The 22,870-nt window shown below is 34.3% G+C and overlaps 1 protein-coding gene across 2 annotated transcripts; it reads right to left on the bottom strand.

The window, feature by feature from the left end:
• Nucleotides 1-2,572: 2,572 nt before the first annotated feature.
• LOC132561084 (calpain-B-like) lies at nt 2,573-20,061 on the bottom strand. 2 transcript variants are annotated; one of them, XM_060225809.1, is made up of 21 exons: nt 19,996-20,061; nt 19,188-19,443; nt 16,542-16,611; nt 15,508-15,609; nt 15,129-15,282; nt 14,591-14,768; nt 12,747-12,839; nt 12,364-12,449; nt 11,984-12,061; nt 11,341-11,434; nt 11,003-11,090; nt 10,418-10,566; nt 9,537-9,754; nt 9,272-9,305; nt 8,625-8,742; nt 8,066-8,127; nt 6,995-7,063; nt 6,808-6,886; nt 5,677-5,793; nt 5,164-5,219; nt 2,573-4,804 (listed from the first exon to the last, which is right to left on the bottom strand). In XM_060225809.1, the coding sequence occupies exons 2-21, from the start codon at nt 19,362-19,364 to the stop codon at nt 4,778-4,780; spliced, it is 2,049 nt and encodes a 682-aa protein (XP_060081792.1). In that variant the 5' UTR covers nt 19,365-19,443; nt 19,996-20,061; the 3' UTR covers nt 2,573-4,777. The 2 variants fall into 2 exon arrangements, with proteins under 2 accessions (XP_060081792.1, XP_060081791.1); XM_060225808.1 differs by lacking the exon at nt 19,996-20,061 and having other exon boundaries at nt 19,188-19,508.
• Between the last annotated feature and the right edge of the window lie 2,809 nt (nt 20,062-22,870).

Here is a 22,870-nt window from a genome sequence, read left to right on the forward strand (position 1 = left end):
AAATTGCATAATAATTACATGTACATTATGTCATCATACACGGCATAATAATTACATGTACATTATGTCACCATACACGACATAATAACTACATGTACATTATGTCACCATACACAACATAATAACTACATGTACATTATGTCACCATACACGACATAATAATTACATGTACATTATGTCACCATACACGGCATAATAATTACATGTACATTATGTCACCATACACGACATAATAACTACATGTACATTATGTCACCATACACGACATAATAACTACATGTACATTATGTCACCATACACGACATAATAATTACATGTACATTATGTCACCATACACGACATAATAATTACATGTACATTATGTCACCATACACGACATAATAATTACATGTACATTATGTCACCATATATATTTTATTATATTATGTCTTTAATTATTTTTATTTTATTTCCTTTTTTGGCTGAGTTTTTTTTTATACATGTACAGGTGAGAACCACAGGTAAAAATACAGGTAAACCTAACTAACATTAATGATATAGACTATCATCACTGTAAAAACAAAGTTCCCGGTAGATGTTTATAATATGTATGTGTTCCGGGATACAGCCATAAGTACAACGTCTGATTTCTGGTAAACACAGCACCTTTGCCATCCTGTTGTAATCTGTGCCTTTTTTGGGGATATTTGGAGGTCAGTTATGTGTCATATTTTTATCTACCTCATTTTTATGCACAATTTCCAAAGTACGGCCATTTATTCTCAAGAATTTGAATACCCATTGGTAAATTTTCCTGCCAGAATAAGACAAAGACCCACCTTCCCACTCCCAGGATAGATAAAAATTTTTAAAGAGTAACTATTTTTATTGAAATGTAATTTAAAACATATTGGTCAATATGGCACTTTCATGATATTGAAGGTTTTATTCCAGAACACTGGAATCCCTTGGTACCTTGCAATACCTATATGATCAGAAACCATGACAACCTGAATAACCAAATTACTGAGTTCAGTATATCATACTTTAGCTGTATATCTGAAGATCATTTATCATGAGAACATGGCACAGTCCAACAATACATATTGATTGTTAGGTTTCATATGTCAAGTCCTACAGTTATTGTACAAATCAATTTCAATTACTTATCAAACTGTTGTTTAATAACTCATCAAAATCATCATTAATCAAAAGTAATGAAATATTTACTAAAACAGATTTAACCTTCCCCTTAATGTGTTATAATAAGCTATTCATTGTCAGTTCATTTGATGATCAATCTGCTATAATTTGTTGATACTGTTGTTATTTACTTTTGTAATCAAACTTCAAAACAAAGTAAATGATATATTGTTGATTATATAATGTTCTTAATAAATAGCTGCATGATTTTATGTTTTTGTGTGATTTTATGATCAGCCATGAATTGAGGGTCAAAAGGTAACAAGCTGTTGATAGATTTTGTTGTGATTAAACAGTAAGTAATGTACATTTGCCTTGTGTTTATCAACCATAGTGTTTGACTTCGTATCGTTAAGTAATCAGATTAGTTAGACAGGGCTGACACAACTCTTTTATCAGATATCACTGCTGATAATGAAATGAAAGAAATTTTAAAATACGTGATGATTTGCATTCTTTTCCTAATTCCAAAAGCTCACATGAAAACAAAACAAAGCCAAAATAGGGAAGTTAGTACAGGTATGAACAAATCTTTTCTATGTTCTAACAAAGAAGATAATAGTGTTGATGAAATGCCGTTTGAGGTTGTACTCACACCATGCCTAACAGACACATTTATCTTAATTTTCTGTTTTGGATTACCATAAGACCTATATCTTGAATTATGATTTGAATTCTTTTTTGAGCAGTATTTAAAAAAACAGTTTCCTTTACTTGCATCAGTTTTCTTGACTGATTTCAGCAAGGAAAGTTTATTTTTTATAGCAGCTTCAACTGAATTCTGTCCTCCGAGTATTTAAAAATGATAATCCTACTGTGCACTTCAGCATGTTCAGTTATTTTTTTAAGGAAAACATGAACATTTATCATCATATCACATTATAATGTAGCTCTCTCTACAAACAGGACCTCTGTCTAGCTGCAGACTGATGTAAATAATGGATACGTTGCATACACAGTCATAAATTCCACTTAGTGTGGTCATAATGTACTGACATGTTATTTGATTTCCATTTAGGGATTCAGATTTCAATCTATCTTTTTTTTGGTTTTTATACAAAAGACATTATTGGATAAACCCAATCTGAAGATGAACCCAATTTTGTATGTTTTCATTTTGCACTGTCTGACATGGTTTTCTACAGAAATCGACAATATCTTGAATTTCATTTTCCAAATGATAAGAATTTTGAAACATTTTCTTCAGGTTGCTCCACATTGGTCATTTGTCTGAAGGTGATCAAAATTGCACACTCAAATCTTTCGCTGGTTGTGTTATAAGAACTTCAATTCCAGTCACATTCAAAGAGCTGTTTTATTGGAGCCTTGAGAACTTTTTTAAATTAAACATCAACTATCTATTTTGTAGTAAAATGAAAACAAAGCAAAAAAATTTTCAAGTTTTTTATTGAAAACAATTATTTGAAAAAAAACTATTGATATCAAACATATGAACAAGGAAAATGAGGACATCACTATATATGTGTAATTATTCTTGTCTTAAAACACAATCATGCAGCAGCCCTTCTCCCTATCTATCTATAGGTCACCACAGCTGTCAGAAAAATTCACAATCTTAACAATGTAAACGGATTTAAATATAAAATACCTATAACAAAAGTAAGCAATTGGTATAATCCATTATGCAAAAATGATCAGTAGCAGCGAAATAATGAGACATCCATTCAATAAATGAAATAAACTGACACATTTAATTCATTTCTTATGTATATATGAAAATCATATGAAAATATGAAAAAAGTGCAGAAACGCCTTTCATTCTCAAATTTGAACAATCCCATTAAAAAAATGTGAAACTGTATAACAGTACTCGAATCTCCATCCTTGAAATCCAAGTAATCAATCCGTCACTATCCTGTTATTTTCTCATCCATGGAATATGTACCCTGGTAATTGAAAACTCATTCTCATAGTCAGCCACTCATACGTTTACAAAGATGCAACATCTCTTTATTCAAGATTATATATGTATGTGTGTGTGGGTGTTTGTGTGGGAGGTTGTGTGTGTGTGTGGATGGGAGGTGGTGTGTGTGTGTGAGTTGGTGTGTGGGAGGTGGTGGGTGTGCGTGTGGGAGAGGGTGTGTGTGTGGGTGTGTGTGTGGGTGTGCGTGTGGGAGGTGGTGTGGGTGTGCGTGTGGGAGGTGGTGTGTGTGTGTGAGTTGGTGTGTGGGAGGTGGTGGGTGTGCGTGTGGGAGAGGGTGTGTGTGTGGGTGTGTGTGTGGGTGTGCGTGTGGGAGGTGGTGTGGGTGTGCGTGTGGGAGGTGGTGTGTGTGTGTGTGAGTTGGTGTGTGGGAGGTGGTGGGTGTGCGTGTGGGAGAGGGTGTGTGTGTGGGTGTGTGTGTGGGTGTGTGTGTGGGTGTGCGTGTGGGAGGTGGTGTGGGTGTGCGTGTGGGAGGTGGTGTGTTTGGGTGTGGGATTCTGTTTCTCTTTATATTAACAATAACACATGTAGGCAAGATTCCAGGACAATTCTCACACCAACTTACTCATACAAAGTTGTAGGATGTATGGAAACTTCTCGTTACTATAGTGCATACCCAAAGGCGCAGAAATCATAGATATAAGCTGGTAGAAAGTTCGAGCCTTGCACTAAAACATTGTATTTTTTTTCCTTTTGCAAAACGTCTATAGCTAAAGCATGATACCTAATTTTGTCGTTCTATATAGTGTATTAAGATTAGTAGTTTATCAAATACGTCAAAATTTTACAGATCAAAAAAGTTAATGGCAGACAATAAATATGCAGTATTAGTACCTTTTACACAGAGGTGGAAATGGTACTATCTATCTTACTACATACAGTTAACAAATCGTAAAACTGCAAAATACCCGATCACTTTTTGTTAATAGCTTATTATTTGTAAAAATAAGATTCATATCAACACCGTATGTTTGAGGATCTCATTCTCTTATTTCTTTAACAAGGTTACACCATGTCTAAAACAGGGGGTTTATTCTGCGAATGAAACATAACTCCTATTTCAGACCGACCTGGCGTCACAATCAAAGTTATCCAATTAACGCGTGGATGAATATCGTCATTATCAATAGTGAATATTGATGTCTGACTAATGTAATGGTGTATAGAAACAAATACCTTTTGACAACAAAAATGTTTAGTCTGCACATGTAATGATAACTTTTATCTGCCACTCTGTCTCATGAATTATCACATAACTGTTTGGAGGAAAACTTCTCTATGTCATTGATAATCAAAATAAAAGATTGACATCAAATATTGCGTAAGTAAGTACCTGAGAGTAGATGTTAACGAGTAGCACACTATAAAAAACTGCGATAACAAAATTTTATAAACAACTATAAAGATTCTACTAAAAGTGGAAATCTCCGGCACCTAATCCTACACTAATGTACACAACTAAAAAGCAATCATGTGGGTCTTAGTGTAGACTGTTTCTTACAGAAAACAGCAATTAAAGATTAAATCGTTCTTGACATCTTTTTCCAACAAATAGACTGCCTAAATTCTTTGTTACCATATTTCATCCAACACTGGAACATGTCCACTGATACCCATGGTGGTCTGTGTTGTAACTGTATATGGCGCCCTCCATCAACAGAACATGGAGAAATACAGAAACTGTAAATAAAAACAAGTTGTCTTCACAAACAGCACTGTTGATAAGTATTGTTAGTGTAATGACTTAATCATATCTTCTATAAACAAAGATAGATTCACAATATATACTTCATATTTATCATAAATATCTAGTAACAAACTCATATAAAAACAAAGATAGATTCACAATATATACTTCATATTTAGTTCATAAATATGGTTTCTTAGTAACAAACTCATATCTTCTATAAACAAAGATAGATTCACAATATATCCTACCGAATGGTTCTATATATAGTGTATAACTATAATTACTAAAGGAAGTTGACGGCCACTTTATCGGTTTCTAGATACAAAATGAAATTTCCTTGAATTCATACCTCATTCATACTGATCTTGGCTGTATTTGCCCCTCCCGACTGTTCCTGGTATAGGCCTGAGATTGGAACGAAAAGCAATTTAACCAGGATAAATACATCCATTGCAAAAGACATGAGTGAAACACAATCATGCGATTTATTTAGAAATATCTTATATTAATGGAACTTAGCAGAATACGTGAGGTAAAGATTATACACCGTATCAGTTCTGTCCCCCGAAGAAATTTATTTTGTTTTGGATTTTAAATCCTCGCTGAACCGGAAGTCATACTAAAACAGATATATCATTTTCGGAAATTAATGTTTTCCCCCAAATTTTCTTGCTCATTTTAGCATGAAAACGCGCCATACGTGAACGTCTAATTGCTTTTAATGATGCGAAAGAAAATCAACCCCAGTGTGTCTGTTGACATGTCCAAAAGTTCAGTGTTCAACAGTCGATGTACACATGTTGGCGACGATCAAGTAGAAGATAATAAAAATATGTATTATATATACGTGTGTTGTACTTACTGTACATTACTGTTAATTTACACAGGATAACGATAAAGTCTGGTAGAGAAATAGTATTGTCCCTGCCACCATATCGCCGTACAATGCCAGTCAGTACCATTCTGCTGATGGGAAATCCTGTAAAGTAACTTACTTTCAGTAATCTGGCTCTGATGTAAGAAAATTACAAAATTTATTTATGGGACTTCGTAGTTTTCGCAGTCGCCTCCAAGGCTTCAAAATTTAGGCTCTTGGCATCACTGACGAGTCATAGAAGGACGAAACAGCTGTATGATGCAGTTTAATTCATTGTTTGACTCTACTGTATCTAACTCTAAATTATTAAACGGTGCTATTGACTTGTGTGTCTTTTGTACAATCTTAAAAGACAACAGGAGGACTTTAAATCTACGAGGTTTACCGTAACCCTCGTGCCACATTTAAATTCATTTAAATAGTGGAACAATTTTAAATGGTAAATTATTGATAAAACATGAAAAAGGTAATACAATCCGTCTGTTATCTAGTGATGTCACTAGTGTACTGCATCATGGTGCGTTTTACATTGGCTGTGCCAATCGTAAGTCAATTGTAATGTTAAAATGGACAATGGCGTTACGCCATGAATAAAATGGTTGTATCTATTTTTATTTTGTCCTCCACATTTTTATTTTCAAATTTGTCAAAATGTAACGTTTATGAATTATGTGAGTAAAAGTATCTGAACATACTAGATCTAGGTTTTATGGAATCCTCTCTAAGTTTTTAATGTTCGCCCGCCAAGGCTCGCACAAAATCTGATGCGAAAATATCAAATATACATCGGAAAATAATATCTGTAGAATTGACTTCAACATACATATACTATCGTCCATATTCCTTCGTACAGACATTGTAGATGTATAGCGCCCACCATCAGGTGTAGGTGAAACTACTTATATACATGAGTGTAGTACAATCAAACGTTAAGTATACAAGAAAGATCAAGAATTGATCGGACATAGTACAGACTAAATTAACTTGACATATTGCGAGAAATGTTCTTAAATGATTTTGTTTGCATATATACTCTCATTTGTCGAAGAATGTATTTGAAGTCTATAATTTATAACATTTGTGAAATCCAACAATGTACTTTTTATATCACATTACCTAATTTAGTAAACATTTTCCCAAGTTCGTAGGTGTCAACATTTCCGGATGCATCAGCGTCAGACTGTTTAAACACTGCCTAGAAAAATCATAGAATTTCATAATTATTCACTCAGATATGGATACTGTGTTTGCAGGCATCATCATAGGTAACATCTTTCTAGAGGCGAAGATATATCTTACTTACCCTGAATCCCTGGATCTCTTTCCATGCCTTTATAGCTTCGTCATAGTTCAGCGCCCCTGAACGATTTCGCTCGATAACGCTAAGGATCAACTTAATTTGACGAAAACAAAGCACCATACTTTCTTTCAATTTCTCAAAATATCGTCATCAATTATTACGTAAAGTACAAATTTTAAGCGGTAAGGTTATTATGATGTTATCAATTTCCCTCCTTGTGTGAACTCGCGTTATATGTGATAGGTGCTCGTTAATATGCCTGTTAGTTTCGTTATTAACACGTCCTGCTTTTGCAAACCTGATATAAAAAGGATAGATCAAGATTTCTTTGTCGGGTATCTCAGATAAAACCAAAGGACGCTTAGCCTTCTGGAACACATTGTTCTTCCATCTATCAATAACGACCTTGAATTGTGATACGGTTTTCATTTCAGCTTGTGTTTTTGTTATGGTTCTAATATCATATCACCGGCACAATGGCAGGACCCTTCCCCATCTTCTCTCTCGCTTGGGCCATTATAATGGGGCGAGATAGTTGTTCTATTTTGCACCCATTTCATCGCTTTTAGTACCAAGGGGGAAGTGAGTATCAAGTATACTTTAACGAGATTTTGGGGACAGAACCTGTTAGTCTTCCGCTCAGAGGCAAACGCTCAACTCAAAAGTGCGGCAATGTCAAGGTGGACATTCCAAACAGAAATACTTGTGAAGAAGATCAGAAGTAAAGATATACTTATTTATGAGCCGCTTATTATCATGTAATAAAGGTACCGAGTACAATCTCACGCCATACCTTCAGCACAGAGACCTAAAGAGATTGGACACACACACACATAGATGTATAGAACGGCGTGAGAGCGTAGTGCGTAACAGGTAGTAGTGTCACACAATGCTATATTTCATTGTCAAAGAAACAATTATAAATGTTCAAATGATTTGACGAAGTATTGGTAAACAGAGGAAAAATCTGACTGGATTAAAACGCTGTCATATTACAACCATCCAATCCTTACAGACGGTGATGACTAAACTCTCCTAATTCTGTTAGGCCTGATTGTAAGATTGGAAGGATACATCCATTAAGGTTACTAAACATCTACAGGTTTCAGTGTTAAACTTGATTGGTTCTTTGTGCTCTGAAACAAAGATCTGGTTATTAAAGTGACTGTAGGACCCAAAAACACTGTAAGCAATTAACTAGCACCTGTACTATAAAGAAATATTTTAATTGATGTAAACTATTTTTTTTTACATTACTAATATGAAATACACGCATGGGACATTTCACCTTTATAACAAGAGCCCGGAAGTTACGAAGATGATATAGTATAAATAACAGTTGTACGATGTGAATACTGTATACAATAATTATTATTGTGTGTCATTGATGTAAAATACAGTATATTCATATCATATCTCTACGATGGCTTTGTTATGTAAATTATCACAGTCGCCTCCAAGTTTCAAAATTTAGACCCTTAACATCACTGACGGGTCTTAGAAGGACAAAACAGCTTGCAGTTTAATTCAATATTTGGATATACAGTATCTTAAGTTTTATTCGTGTGTGTGTGTGTGTGTGTGTGTGTGTGTGTGTGGTGATGTGTGTGTGGTGTTTTTCCCCTCTCCTCACCAAGAGCAGTAAGTTTCCTTAAAAACTTTTTCAATTCTCTTGCATACATCTTTCCATCCTCTTTGGTGCATGCTTTAAAAATGGCTTTTATAGGGTCATCCGTAGGAACATGGTTTGTCTGAAACAAAAAACATCAAATATCTGACATCTAAATATTTGAAATTGTACATAAATTGTTTTGTGATGTGACTAAGAAACATGATGTTTGTTACGTATATAGAATAAAAAATGATAAATTTGAAACGATTTACTGATTTCTTAGCAACCATTTCTTCCTAAATAGGTAATTTCTCTTATGCGAATTATCTACTCATTAGCATTTGCTTAAGATATATGACGGAGCTGCCAATTATGTTTATATATGTAGCACTTACATGATTATGGATATTTGCGTTTATTACTAAAAGCTCGAAAATATTGAATAGTGTTTTGTTCAGTTCAATGCAAAATTTTACCTAGTCTAATAGCGCCATTTTTTATTAATGGTTTTGATTCCCCACCTAAGATAACACAATGTAAGATGTACTGTTCCGTAGATGTTGAACTTATCAACCAAAAACTGTTTTTGAAATTATTCATTTTGCTGACTGAAGTTTTGAATTTCTTTGATTTCATGCTGGTATGAAATTCAATGTCTTATTACTCACGGATGTTCCCGGGCCAGATTCTTCATCCAAGACACTGCAATAACAACAGCACTCTATATACAGAGGTGAATCACAAACATTGAAAATGGTCACATTTCTTTAAAAGATGGCATGTATGAACAATGCGTTATATTCATTTAATTGGAAACGAACTACAAAGAAAATGGTATAATTTCAAATGGAATATTCATCTCAGTGATGGCAATTTTCAGAAACTCGATTGTTAGAAAGTCGCAAAGGGCGTGAGGTTTTGTATAGTACTTACCCACTATCAGAAGGTTTTTCCGTGAAGAACCGTAACATGAATTGTGATTCTACGTTAGGGTAGAATGTACTTGGGATGACGACATACGTTCCTGGTGAAAATTGAAACCGCTTCGTATTCTCTCTATAAAATTCGTAGTTGCCAGAAGACTTTTCTTGATGAAGAGCATTTCTTGATACAGTTTCTCCATCAAGTGGTCTTCTTTGTGGATTCTTGAGCTGTTAACAGTAACCTATCTATCAATCTTTTACAATGTAGTAACAAGTGACTCTTTGGAGTGTTGAATAAAGTTCAAAATCAAGAATGTTTCCAGTGTCACACTAAGGCGAGTTATCATTTTACGCAAGTCTGACAGTTCGTTTTAAAGAGGTGCCACTGTAAAAGCATCAGTTTCAAGGAGGATTACTTTAAAGAACTAATACCTCCTTGAAATGATTTTAGTCTTAAACTCTGTCGTCTTTACCAATGATACTCAAACTGATGTGCTCACAAAATAGACATTTTTGAAGAAAACAAATCCCATGAAAATTCATTCCTGATTTACATTATTATTTCGATATACTGTAAACGCACGGTTATCTTTCCTTAACGATTTTCGTGCTGAAAGTATCAAACTAAAATAAGAAAACACAGTAATTGTATGATGGTTATACCCAATGAAATGTGGATGCGCAGATTCAGCGTTATGCTAATTTGGAAAATAGTGATAATGCGCCAAATTAAGTATGTTACAGTATCGAGATATGGAACAAATTGACGAAAGCATCAATATCTATCCTATTAATGTATTTGTATTTGTGTTTCCTAATAAATGTCATTGATATACCATCTAAACACCCCACGACCATGTAACACTCGTATAACAAGTCACCATTACACACTCTGTAGATATCGAAGGCCATAGCCACTTTGTTCCTATTGTCCTGCTCTTTTTCCAACAGAGACACGATAAGTGTACATTTGCCGCTATTGTCAGTCTCATCCACATCCTTCAGGGTAACAAAGAATTGGGGATTCCTCCAGTACAGATCTGTTTCGAGAAATAAGCTGTAAGTATACTTTCGTATTATTATAAATTACATTCTCATTTTATATTTTTGTGCCATATATGCTAAATGTATACAATATCTAATAAGATATCAGTCCTGTTCTCAGCCATAACTCATTGGAGTAATATCCGCGAAGAAATTGATACCTGGCCTTCGTTTTATATCTTCATATCATATAAAACTGTAATGACAAACAGAATGAACAATTCTGAAAAAAAAAATTAAGCAAAACGTGTAACGAAGGCAAACGACGCACCTTGCAAATCTTTCTGATTTAGTTTGCATTAAATACTACACTGGTATTGTCTAGTTATGTAAATTCCTATTTTCCATCTCCACACATTACGTTGGCAATTCTCTTCTCTACAAATCCCACATATGTAAATGTTTTAAAGTGACGTGATAACCTTTACCTACCCTCATACGGCTTGTTTCCACATCCCCCGGCAGTGACACCTTTTATCCAAGCATCGTGGTAAACCACGACTTGCCATGCCTGCTGTCTCTGCAATAAACATGTAGACTAATTGTTTATAATCTTCATAAAATCACCCGAATTGTTAGTGTGACACGTTGAACCGTTATTAAAAAACACTTCTCCATATAATGCAAATTGTATCAGTATACATGTTAGTGAATCAAATCCATAGATGGATGTAGCTTCTTTGAATAGCTTTTCTCGTGACATAATTCACGATTTTTCAATGTACATGGCGGAAATTTACATAATTTAATTTCAAGTGTTTTTTACTTGCCTCATCAATTGATATTTCCTCCAACAATGCATCTGGTTGCAGGTGACACAATTGTATCTCATCAAAGTTCAGCAACACATCATGATAGGACATCCTAATTTACAGAAAAACGATATAGGATGACACAATATAAAACACATTCCCGTAACATTTGAATTCAGTCACAAAGATATTCATTAGAATCGTTCTGAAAGCATTCTAATAAACAAAGACTATGGAAGAGAAATGCTGTTTTTAAACGTTTTATTATGTTAATTAGTGTGCTGTAGGTTTCACGTTGAGAATTGATATTAAGTTTTGAAAACAACATATAGTAGATGTTGCCAGTAGAAATACGCCAAAAAAGCTTCCAGAACATTTGTACTTTCACGTTTTACACATCTCCATATAAATCTCTCGTTTCTTCTAAATTAGCGCTTTTACCATCGCTCTTGATTTCGAATTACGTTTTTTCACATTCCTGTCTACACTTCCTGTTTAACGTTTCATAATTAATATGAAATGAGGCAATCTTATGTAGATATCAGTTAAGGATACGTTTGTTTGATTATTCAATTTAGATTTAGAAAATCCTTATAAAATTGACTTCTAAGATATCACCACTTAAAAACTAATTGTTAATTAGTGATCACGTGAAACTTACCAGAATTCGCCGTCATTTCTTACAACTATATGAAGCTGTTTGCGGACTTCATATGACATACTTTTCATCTGGTCAGATCTGTGGATTCAGATAAAAATATCATATACATCAGAGAAATGAATTTTACATAAACAGGAAAGGACAAAGATAATGCAGTTTCAATATCGTTACTTGATTTTTATAAACAGATCATTAAATATCTCGTTCTAAATATGATTTGGAGGGAAATTACAATTTAGGATTTTATGTAATTCTATCAGAAAATAAACATCTAAGGAAAACAAATTATCTATATTTATGATACCTTCACAACCAGTGAAAACGTTTTTAATTTCTGACCACTTCTTTCATTTAAACAATATTCAGTTGTATAACATTACCCGTCTGACCAATCGCCCTTCCACTCATCGTGTCCCCAGGGGTTTCTTAGTCTGACAAGTTGTATGTTCATTCCTCGATACGGTACCTGATTGTTAAATTAATAACCTTTTACACATGTATCTGTCCATTGGATCCGATAAAGGATCTTCAATTACAAATTTGTGTGTTGTATGGAAATAAAGTTATAAGCTGGATGCATTGATTATAGTTGAAAGGATGTTTATCTGTGTATGGCTTTGCTCATGTTTTACCACTGAATCACACTCGACTTAAAGCAAGTATCGCCTTGTGCAAGGGATTAGTTCACTCGATACATTATGTGATTACTAAGAATGAACAATGATATCGCCTTCAAACTAGGGTCCCATTGATCAACACTCACTGTAGCTAGTCCCGTAATACTGTAGGCGTGGCCCCTGAACAGTCCATTTGGTAATTCTACCTCTCGTGTTGTCGTATTGGCCGGGTCCTTCAACTTTTATGGACAAAACAAAAATAGGATAAAGTACTTGTTAGGATAAGGGCCATTTTTGGTCTAATGTCATGATTTCATAATTTTTGGTTCGAGTACTGTTAGATATCTAAGAGATGTATATCCCAAATATGACGATTTTAATTCTGTGCGATCGCCGGCTGTAAACGTATTTTGTTTCACGGTAAGAAAAAAAGCGTCTGGTCGTTGAAGTCTATTTCACAATATGCTTATTTAAGTAAAAGACATCAGAGGATATATTGTTCGAAAGATTTTGATACAATATGTAAGAATTCAATTTAAAAAGGGAAAAATGACCAGGCGATGTCATATCGATCTTGATAATATACGGTCGACTGCTTGTGTTACCGTACGGAATAAGATATACTTCTGGGTTGCAATTACAGTTCACTCCGTCAAAAAAAATCTGCACAAAACTGGAATACTTACCTTTAATTAATCATTAAACTCAGTAAGTATATTTAGCTACGGTATGAATGTAAATTCGATGGACGTTTTTTGGTTTTTTGGGTTTTTTTTATCCTACAAGTCTAAGTTTCAGATAGCTAAATTTTCCAACTACAACATGAGGAACTTAGACTTAGAAGATGTTAATCGTATAATCACTTAGGGGATAGTGTGCTTGTTTTATGTATATACTGGAGATTAGATAATAAATTCTGGTTTAACAGGAGACGCTGTCGAGAGTTAACACAACAAAATATAATTATCTTATCTTGAATCTCACAAAATGCTTAAAAAGACACGCATGGGAGACTGTGATATTTGGTATGACTGAGATAACATTCTGTACAAAGTTTGATTTGTGAGAAAATGACGATGTCATAACGATTCTAATATCGAATATATGTAGTATACCGGCAAACACAAATTACGTGTTCTTTAAGCTCAGGATACCGACAACGGTTTTCACGTGTGATCTTGTCAATTATAAGCCCAAACATTTTTTTTAATCTTTATTATTGATATGAACGTTTCAATTCCCACAAATCCGTTTGAACGGAAATGGTAAAACAAAACGCACAGTTCAGTCTAACTGTCAAGGTTGTTTATATTTTGCTTTAATTGATAAAAAGAATGCCACAATACAGAACATCAGTAACCGAATCCACTTTTTTGCCATGGTCGAATGAATTTGTTGTTTACGTAATTATATATGTATACCCAAAAACTACTCTTCAAACCTATACTTTACCGTGCCAGGTTTTAACTACGTTAAATCCCGAGTCCTTTTGAAGAGAGAAATGTGTACATCTCATGAATGTGGGGTTCAATACCAGTTTCTTTGCATAAATTGGCATTAAGTCAAACATAAATGAATAGGTAGTGTTTCAGATTTTCGTTTCTACGTAAGTCGAACCGCATTTACATCACAAATACTGAAGGTGTGAATTAATAGTATTAATCAACTTCATTAATGAGAAAAATATCGCGATTGATACTAAGGACACATCTTTCTGACACAACACATCACCTCCAACTGTTTGATTAATGACACGATTCTACATCAGCTTGCCACCTAGATCTTTCCCTATAACGACTCTCATCTCGCCTAGGCTCGCCCAAAATAAAAGCTTCTAAGACTGGTTTCATAAACTGTCTGATATAATGAAAAATCACTTAAGAACCTATATGTACCAAAATAAAGGCACTTTATCACTAATAATAATATATAAACTAAAACAAAGAACAAAAATGGATGATTGATATATCAAAACATGAAAACTACTCACACGCATGCTCGCTCCTAACATGGAATTCATTTTATAGCACTTCCACATGACATCGTACAGATCGTTGGGTATATCTGATTTATTCGTCATATCGATTCTCTCCGATATACCGCCTGTCATATCGACAATGGCGACGTCCAGCTTCCCTCCAACTAACGCCTCGTAGCACCCACGGAGTCTTGGAAGAATAATGTCCATAGATATATACATCAATTTCGAATTCAAATGAATAGACATTATCTTACAAAACCTTGTCAGAATGGCTACTTTTCGTAACTTGAGTTAATGTACTATTCTGCAAAGGTAGTTTTCGTGACTTTGATCGAAATAATAATGGAAGATTTTTCCAGAAAGTCATGAGATGGATAATAAAATTATATTTTGAAAATTTTATTCCATCGGCAAAAATAGGGGAACTCTCTAAAAAACAACATTTATGGTTTATATACTATTAAATGAATCATACCATACCGCCATGGATAGTCATATAAAAGAATGCATAATGAGTAATATTGAAATCCTGTACATCATTACTTACTTAGCATATGCCTTCTCGAGAAGCGATGGCCAAAACTCCGATTGCTGCTCTCGGTTCCTTCCGTATATAAGCCGGAACCCATCTGTGGGTAGATAGTCGTCGATGACCACTTCCGTCCATTTGCCGTACCACCAAAAGTTGAAGTGAAATATACCTACAGAGGACAACAGAGATAATGTTACAGATAAGAAAGATACGATTTAAACATTAAAACAAATTTGGTAGAACATCAATGAAATATCAACATTTTAAAATCAAGGTAACGAATTCGAATTAACAAAAAAAGCGACAAAACATAAAGCACAATTATCATTTTCCTACGTTTTTTTTATCGAGTTTACCACAGAATTGGTTTGTACAGTAAAAAGAGTCTCCATACCTGCATAGTCGACGTCAAAGTCCTGGTCGTTCGGAACGACTCGTTCTATAAGTTTACCATGGGTTGCTACAACAGCTGCACCGGCAATGAACCAACAGTTTCCTGGGCAAAACCATGTAGAAATAAATACTACATCAACAACACAAGGAGACATGAATCTTAATTACTAATAAAAACGCCTGTCAAGAAGACCTCAGTAATTAATGGTGTGAGTATCCTTTATCCAGACATAAACGCGAAAGCAACAGCAGGTAGTTGACAGTATTAAAGTGTTTCCTAAACCGAACGTTAGAATACAGTACCGTATTTTCATCTATTGAAAACTAATCGCCTTTAAGATATACGTATTTTACGAGGTAATAAAAAGGCGAAAGCGATATAAACTTCATAGCTTAGAGTTTCAAAACTTCTGTATGTGGCATAAAACAAACATATATGATGTGAAAAACATATGTACTAGGTAAATAAATTATACAAATGGATCATTCTTGTATTTTTATTTACTCATTTTAACCTTCTGTATGAACATTACTAATAAAACAATCTTCTCACCTCTATTTTTCTTTCTTTTTCAGTATGAAATGACGTAATCGAAATATGAACTCAATGTGAAGGTCCGTAACAGGAAATAAAACACCAGGTAAGAATACCACAACGGAAACACGAGTGCTCGTTAAGTATAAGCTTTCTTGTGACACAATTGTCTCTCATCATCATTTAAACTTTTTAAGTTTGGTAGAGACCAATTCAATGGGACATCTCTATACCAAAATGAGTAAGGACGGACAGCTGACACGTGCTAAGACGCTACTCACAATAGTCTGTAGCGATAAATATTTTCACAGCTTGCAATTTGTTACTGTAGTTTTAAGTATGTAAGTTAAATAGGTTATAGGTATGCTGTGTTGTCAGTGATATCTCAACTCCAAAGTTGGACCAGCTAAACTATACATGAAACAGACCTATGTAAGATTCTATTAATCTTACCTCTCAAACATACTTTCATATCAATGTCCTATTGCTTTTAATCTTACCCAAAGCTCCTTGGTCAAGATCGAATCTGCTCGCTCCTCTTACAAATAGTTTTGGATTTCGTACAATGTCCTATATACAATAAAACAGTATAATTAGTGGGGAAAAAGTATCAGGTTATTAAGACATAAATCATCCACAGGACGTTTCTCAGGTGCCAGGTAAATATCTTGGCAACATTGCACTGGATGCTTGTAATATACATACGTGACACATACCCTAAAGGGATTAACGGTTAATAAACTTTCTAAGGAAAAATCATAAAACACCCATCAACAGTTCACATTGTATAGTGAGGTCAAAAGTCTGAGATACTGTCCTGTATTGTTACGGCACTGACCTTCCACGCCTTCTGGCTGTAACTGCGTTCAGTCTCCCTTTTGTGTACGTAAACAACAAATTGTTTTTGTTACTTTTTATCATTCGTTACGCAGAGAAGCTCGCCAAGTTTCTTCATTCATTTTAAACATGTAGGCACTTTTGCTTTCACGACAAGAAGTTTATCATACTCTAATACACAGCGAAGAAATATCTTTTGATATGGATAACAACAATTTTAATATGTTATCACATTGAATATATCACTAAATTCAAAATGAAAGCACTGTAGAAATTACACAACTTAATAGCACTCTCCAATACAAATTAGAATTACACGGTAAGATAATGAATTCAGCTGCGTAATAAAGCCGTTGTTTCTTGGACTAGTCAGAAATATGGACCTAACTGAGAATATGACCACCGTTTCTGTATATGGTACATATTGATGCATAAATAAACGGATATAAATCTAAATTTAATCAGACAGAACTTACAGGAACACTTCTTTAATTTCATCACCATTAAAGCTCACCAGTGTGCATATTGGCATACACGAAGGCAGAAACAGTCACATATATGAGAATAAACTGTAAACCGTATATAAAAACATTAACGTACATTGAAATCCTACGCGTGTCATTATTACCTCTTTTTGTGTCAAAACAGTGATGTATATAACAGCAGTGTAACCAGTGTAGTTGTACTTGCTTCACAAGTAGATGTCTCTGGTAATAATTTTATTATTTAAATGTTATGTAATCGGTACGATATAACAGGGGGTCAGTCTCGAGCAACAATAGGGAACTTAGTTATACATGTCCATCTTAATGTATTTTCTTTGAAAATTTCAATTAAATGTCACAACTTGTTAATCTAAATAGTGTGTCCACATGTGTGATGAACGTTACAATAACTAAATCTATTTTCTCGGCGTGTATTTAATTTGTTTGTTTTAAAAACACGTGTTATCAATTCAAACATGAATTAACGCTTCCATGAACCTGTCTCTATATGAAGAAAAACCATTGCCGTTTTCTGGTGTCATGGTAACCATCAGGGAAATAGACAACAAGCTTTACTAAATGTTTCATACATGTATCGGAGCGTCTCTGTTAAACAGAAATGTCAATAGTCACTGTAATTAGTAGCGGGTAATCTGGGGCAGATGGGATGTCGCTCTGTTTCTGTATACGTTAATGTTACGTCCTGATATCGGATATACAGTCAACACCTACAAGTGTCTGTTGTGTCCTTCATAAAAGTTATATATAGACATCACTACATAAGCGCTAATTACAGGTTTGTAGAGTGAACATTGTTTTAATTTTGAACCGCTCCAGTAAGAACGGATGTATATTTACAACTTATCAATATATCTATCACAAGCTTAGTGATTATATACGGTATAGCTCACTATACACGTTGCTCTTTATAAACATGAAAAATTATCTACATTTTTAGCGTGTATGTAATTTACAATCATGCAAGAGAAACACATTTGATATTTTGTATATAACAGAAAAAATGCTAAAGTCAGATAGTAGGAAAACGACACGTTCAAGGCCAAATTTTAATATGCATAAACGTAAAATGATTTTTAAGAGATAATTCTTTTGTGAACCGGTAAATCTACTTTTAATAGATTCATTCCTTTACACTGTTAGGGTCCCGGTATCCATATGTTTCACAGCCTTATAGACCAGTGTGTGTAGAAATGTGTCGATTACCGGCAGGATATACGTGTAAAGCATAATTTGTGAATTATATTTTGTCTGCTTGAGGTCTGTCATCACCTAAACTGTGTTATGTATTCATGCGATGCTATTATGGATATAATTTAAAGATTGCCACAGGCATTACTATAACCATCTCGTGTTAAAAATGTACAGCCTACTTTAAGGGGCCATTACCGTGTGTTCTATATCGTCTCAGGTAAAGCTATTGATTTAACACGTGTGTATCAGGCATGTCGATGTAGTTAGAAAAGAGGTTATATCGTGGGTCAGGGTTTTACCCAGGTAATAAACAATGTGCAAGTATACGAAGTAGGTAGAACTCGGTACAAGTGTAGAGCCTGGCCCGAAATCTGACAGTTCTACACAATATCAACACGATGCATAGGTCTGTAGGTTAACAGGTGAATCATCCTGCCACTAGTTGTTTGTATTTCACTTGTCATTTTTTTCCAAATCTATACGATATACTTAGAGCATCCATGTTGCTTGCACAGCCTCATTTGACCTATGCGGCAAAACGGGGTTATATCGAAAGTAGGAAGTATTTAAAAATACTAATTAATCATACGATACTTAAAACTATTGACTTACCGTAGGACGTTTCCAAACAACTTTGACGAAGTTTCGTGGCGTATGACCATTGAATGTCAAGGATGAGTTATTAGGTGGGAACTCGGGGTCTACAAACAATGAATTGGCCCTCAGAAGCTCTGACCGAAGAGAATGGTACTCCTTATTTCGACGCGAGGTGCTACCCCGAACAGACATGGCAACGTGGGATCCACTGTACGATCTCCTACGGACTGGGTTAATGTACAGGCGCTGACAGTATGTCGTTCTATCCACCCTACATCAGGAAAGCTAATAAAGCACAAACTGGCACATAGATTGTAAGCGTACACAGTTGGCTAGTGCGATATTTAAACTGAGCCAATACAACGTTAGGGCATGCTTTTATTGTCATGGGGGCCAGGCAGGGGTAATAGAGCGATATTTGTTGTACACTGTTGTAATATTACAGAACCTGTTCGTTTGGTTTCATTTCGGTAGAACTTTATTTCTTGGGGAAATGTATCAACATCCACCAACGTACCAACACAAAAAGGTTGACGTGACGTGATGGGAAAAGGAAAGAGTGATTAGTACTACACGGCCATTCTAACCTAAATGAAAGAGAAAGGCATATATCGACATTGTGTTTAATTCAACAGCTGCCAGCGAGTTAATGAGTTTTTAGGTATCAAACAAAACAACACTTTTTCTATTTTTGAGTCTACCGACATAAAACATACATAAACGCGTCCTTCAGTAAACAAATCACAACAAACAAACTTGTCGGTAAGACTACGTTCGGGTGACTCGTACTGTTTGCACATTCTGTATTACGATGTGAACTTACAGATTTCTCTGCTAATGATAACCCAACCGCTGCTTTGGTTAGGCACTGATGACATGGAGCTCTGGAGCCTTCTGTTGTCCACATAGTCAGGTGTACAACAGACCAAATATATTGCAATAAATTACAGGGCATACTACAGACATTCTGTATTACATAATATATCACGCGGTAGGACATACTACAGACATTCAATAATCATAAATGATTGCTGACTAAGCTATGATTTAGAGTTATATAAATACACTGTAGGACATCAAATGTTTCCCTAGGAATTTTACACGGTAATCGTTCATTTTCATTTATTTTTTCCTTGAGCCATCCGACTCATAGGTTTAATAACAAACACATAATTACACAATGTGGTACAAATATGAAAAAATGTTATACAAATGAGTTTAAATGGAGAGTAAGCTTACAATGATACTGTAGTGTACTATTAGTTCTATCAATCACTAAGTTCTATGCGTTTCCGTGAAGCATGATATAAACAGTTCACTAAATTACATAATTCTTTTACATTATTGGTGCTCAGTAATATCGTTAACTTAAAAATATTCGGACTTCTGTGATAGAATTGTCTGATACATTTACGTTCACAGATTAAAAACACTGGCAGCAGTACCAAGTTCGTGTCTATTTCTCTCTTTTTTTTTTTATTGCATTTTAGATATATAATTTATTAACAAATAATTGTACAGTAATATACTTACATAAAGTCCATCATAGAGTTACAAAACAATATAAACAGAGTAAGATAAATAAAAAAAACACCAGTTAAAGTTAACCCACTCAGCTGTCATTTTGGTGGAAATCTTTGGTGTCTTACGACGTTGATGTCTTTGTTCACAATGTGGTAATGTCTTTGTACAAATTAATTGAACAGCAGCTCTGGAATGTCATTTATTAAGAGTTGTGTACTCGTATACTTAGCAGGGGCCAATGTACAAAACAAATAATGACGCAGTGTGTTAGATAGATTACGAGTTGTAGCCTAACAATGCTCGGGAACACGGATTTCTTTCTTTTAGCAATTCTTTTCGTGGTATTAGCAAAATAGCAAAAACAACTTATCCTTAAACTGCACAAACATAGTGTAGCCTGATATCGATACCAGAGGTATGTATAAGATTTTTCATAGATGAGTTAAACGGTTTTCAGTTTGTAAACAAAAAATTCACACACAGCGAACTAAGTATCTAAAGATATCAGAACAAAATATCAAAAATTGAATCCACTAATTAGCAAGGTACACTATGTGTTTATGTGAACCGGAAAATCAGGGCGGTTAACAAGGACGCAGCTCAGTGTACCACGCTAATTCTTACGGAATCGCTTTCAAAGAATAACATACAAATACATTTTTTACAATTATTTAACAGATCAATCAATACCAGATTGTTATGCCTGTAAGTTTATATAAACCTATATCAATGGTGATTTACCTGCGAAAACCCTATGACATAGCTCATTAGACTACCACCGGAGATAATTCCCACATAGATGACGAGGAAACAGACACGTGAAAAAGGATTTCAGCAATTTAGCACTCAAATCAGCCAAATGTCAGATGTTATAACACATATAAAGTCAAAAACGAAACAGTATTTCCTGTTTTAACATGTGTAGCATCTTAGAAATAACAAAAGTAAACAAGTCCGTGATTACAGACAGAAAGAAGATTAATCCGATGTGCAAATACAAGGTCAAAATTATAACCCAAACTCAAAAACATTAATTAAAGAGACATTTACACAGAAAGCTGAAAATATACAAGGAGAAGAAAACCAGGCACTGAAGAATGGACTTCATCGACGGCGCCGTCGTGTATTTGTTTTCTCAATGCATGTAGGTACCGTCATGATTCTTAAACTGGAGGTGTATTGTATTGTTTTATTTCCAAATGCAATAACAGCATATAGGTAGCAATGATACATAATTATTCAAATCATATTAAATGTTCAAGATGGCGGAGGGCAATTCCATAGAGATAGTGAATATAACATATATTGACACCAAACAGTTCCAGGAATTAACATATAACAATGTCACGAGAATCAATATTCATAATTATATCATTTGGTTTGTGACGTAATAATAAAGATGATACGGGAAAGTTATGACGTCACACAGTGTTAACAATGAAAGTTGACTTTCAATCAAAACTCCAGCAATAAGCTATGGTAATAGAGTAGAATTCATACGCATATAATAACAAATGAAATTAATATACAATGTATTACTACTACACAAGAAGGTTTTCTCTTTTAGCTGTTGCATACAATAAATATCTACCCAATTTTCTTAAAGTTTTAACACATTTACATGTAAATAGTTCTACTAATTTAAACACACATGGACGTCGATAATAATATTGTTTAATGTAAGTTTTTCGTATTTCTAAACAGGCTGGACAAAGAAGTATAAAATGTAATTCGTCATCAATATCACCTGTGTTACAAATTGTACATACTCTTTGATTTCTAGGTGTACCGTTATAACGACCAGATTCTATATTAAGAGTGTGACATTGCATTCGAAACTGGCTCAGTAATTGTTTAATATTGGAAGTGATAAGTTTAATTAGATACCACTGAATTTGAAAGTTATCGACTAAATGTTTATATAAATAACACTTAGAAGATGTATCAACTGCACTTCGCAATTCCTGAATAAAAACATCATGCTGACGTTGTGTATACATTTCAATATTTTTTTTCATTTGGTACATGTTGACTTACCCAAATATAGTTAAAACCCAGTCTACATAATTCATTCTTGATTTGGTATACCCAGTTCACTTTACAATTTGGCTTTCTGACACTGAAACCAAGTAAAGCATTATAACAAGATCTTACTATACAATTATTCGTATTTA

This window comes from Ylistrum balloti, unplaced genomic scaffold (assembly GCF_031769215.1).
Source record: "Ylistrum balloti isolate Yb309-2 unplaced genomic scaffold, AGI_CSIRO_Ybal_v1 Utg371144, whole genome shotgun sequence".
Classification (NCBI taxonomy): Eukaryota; Metazoa; Mollusca; class Bivalvia; order Pectinida; family Pectinidae; genus Ylistrum; species Ylistrum balloti.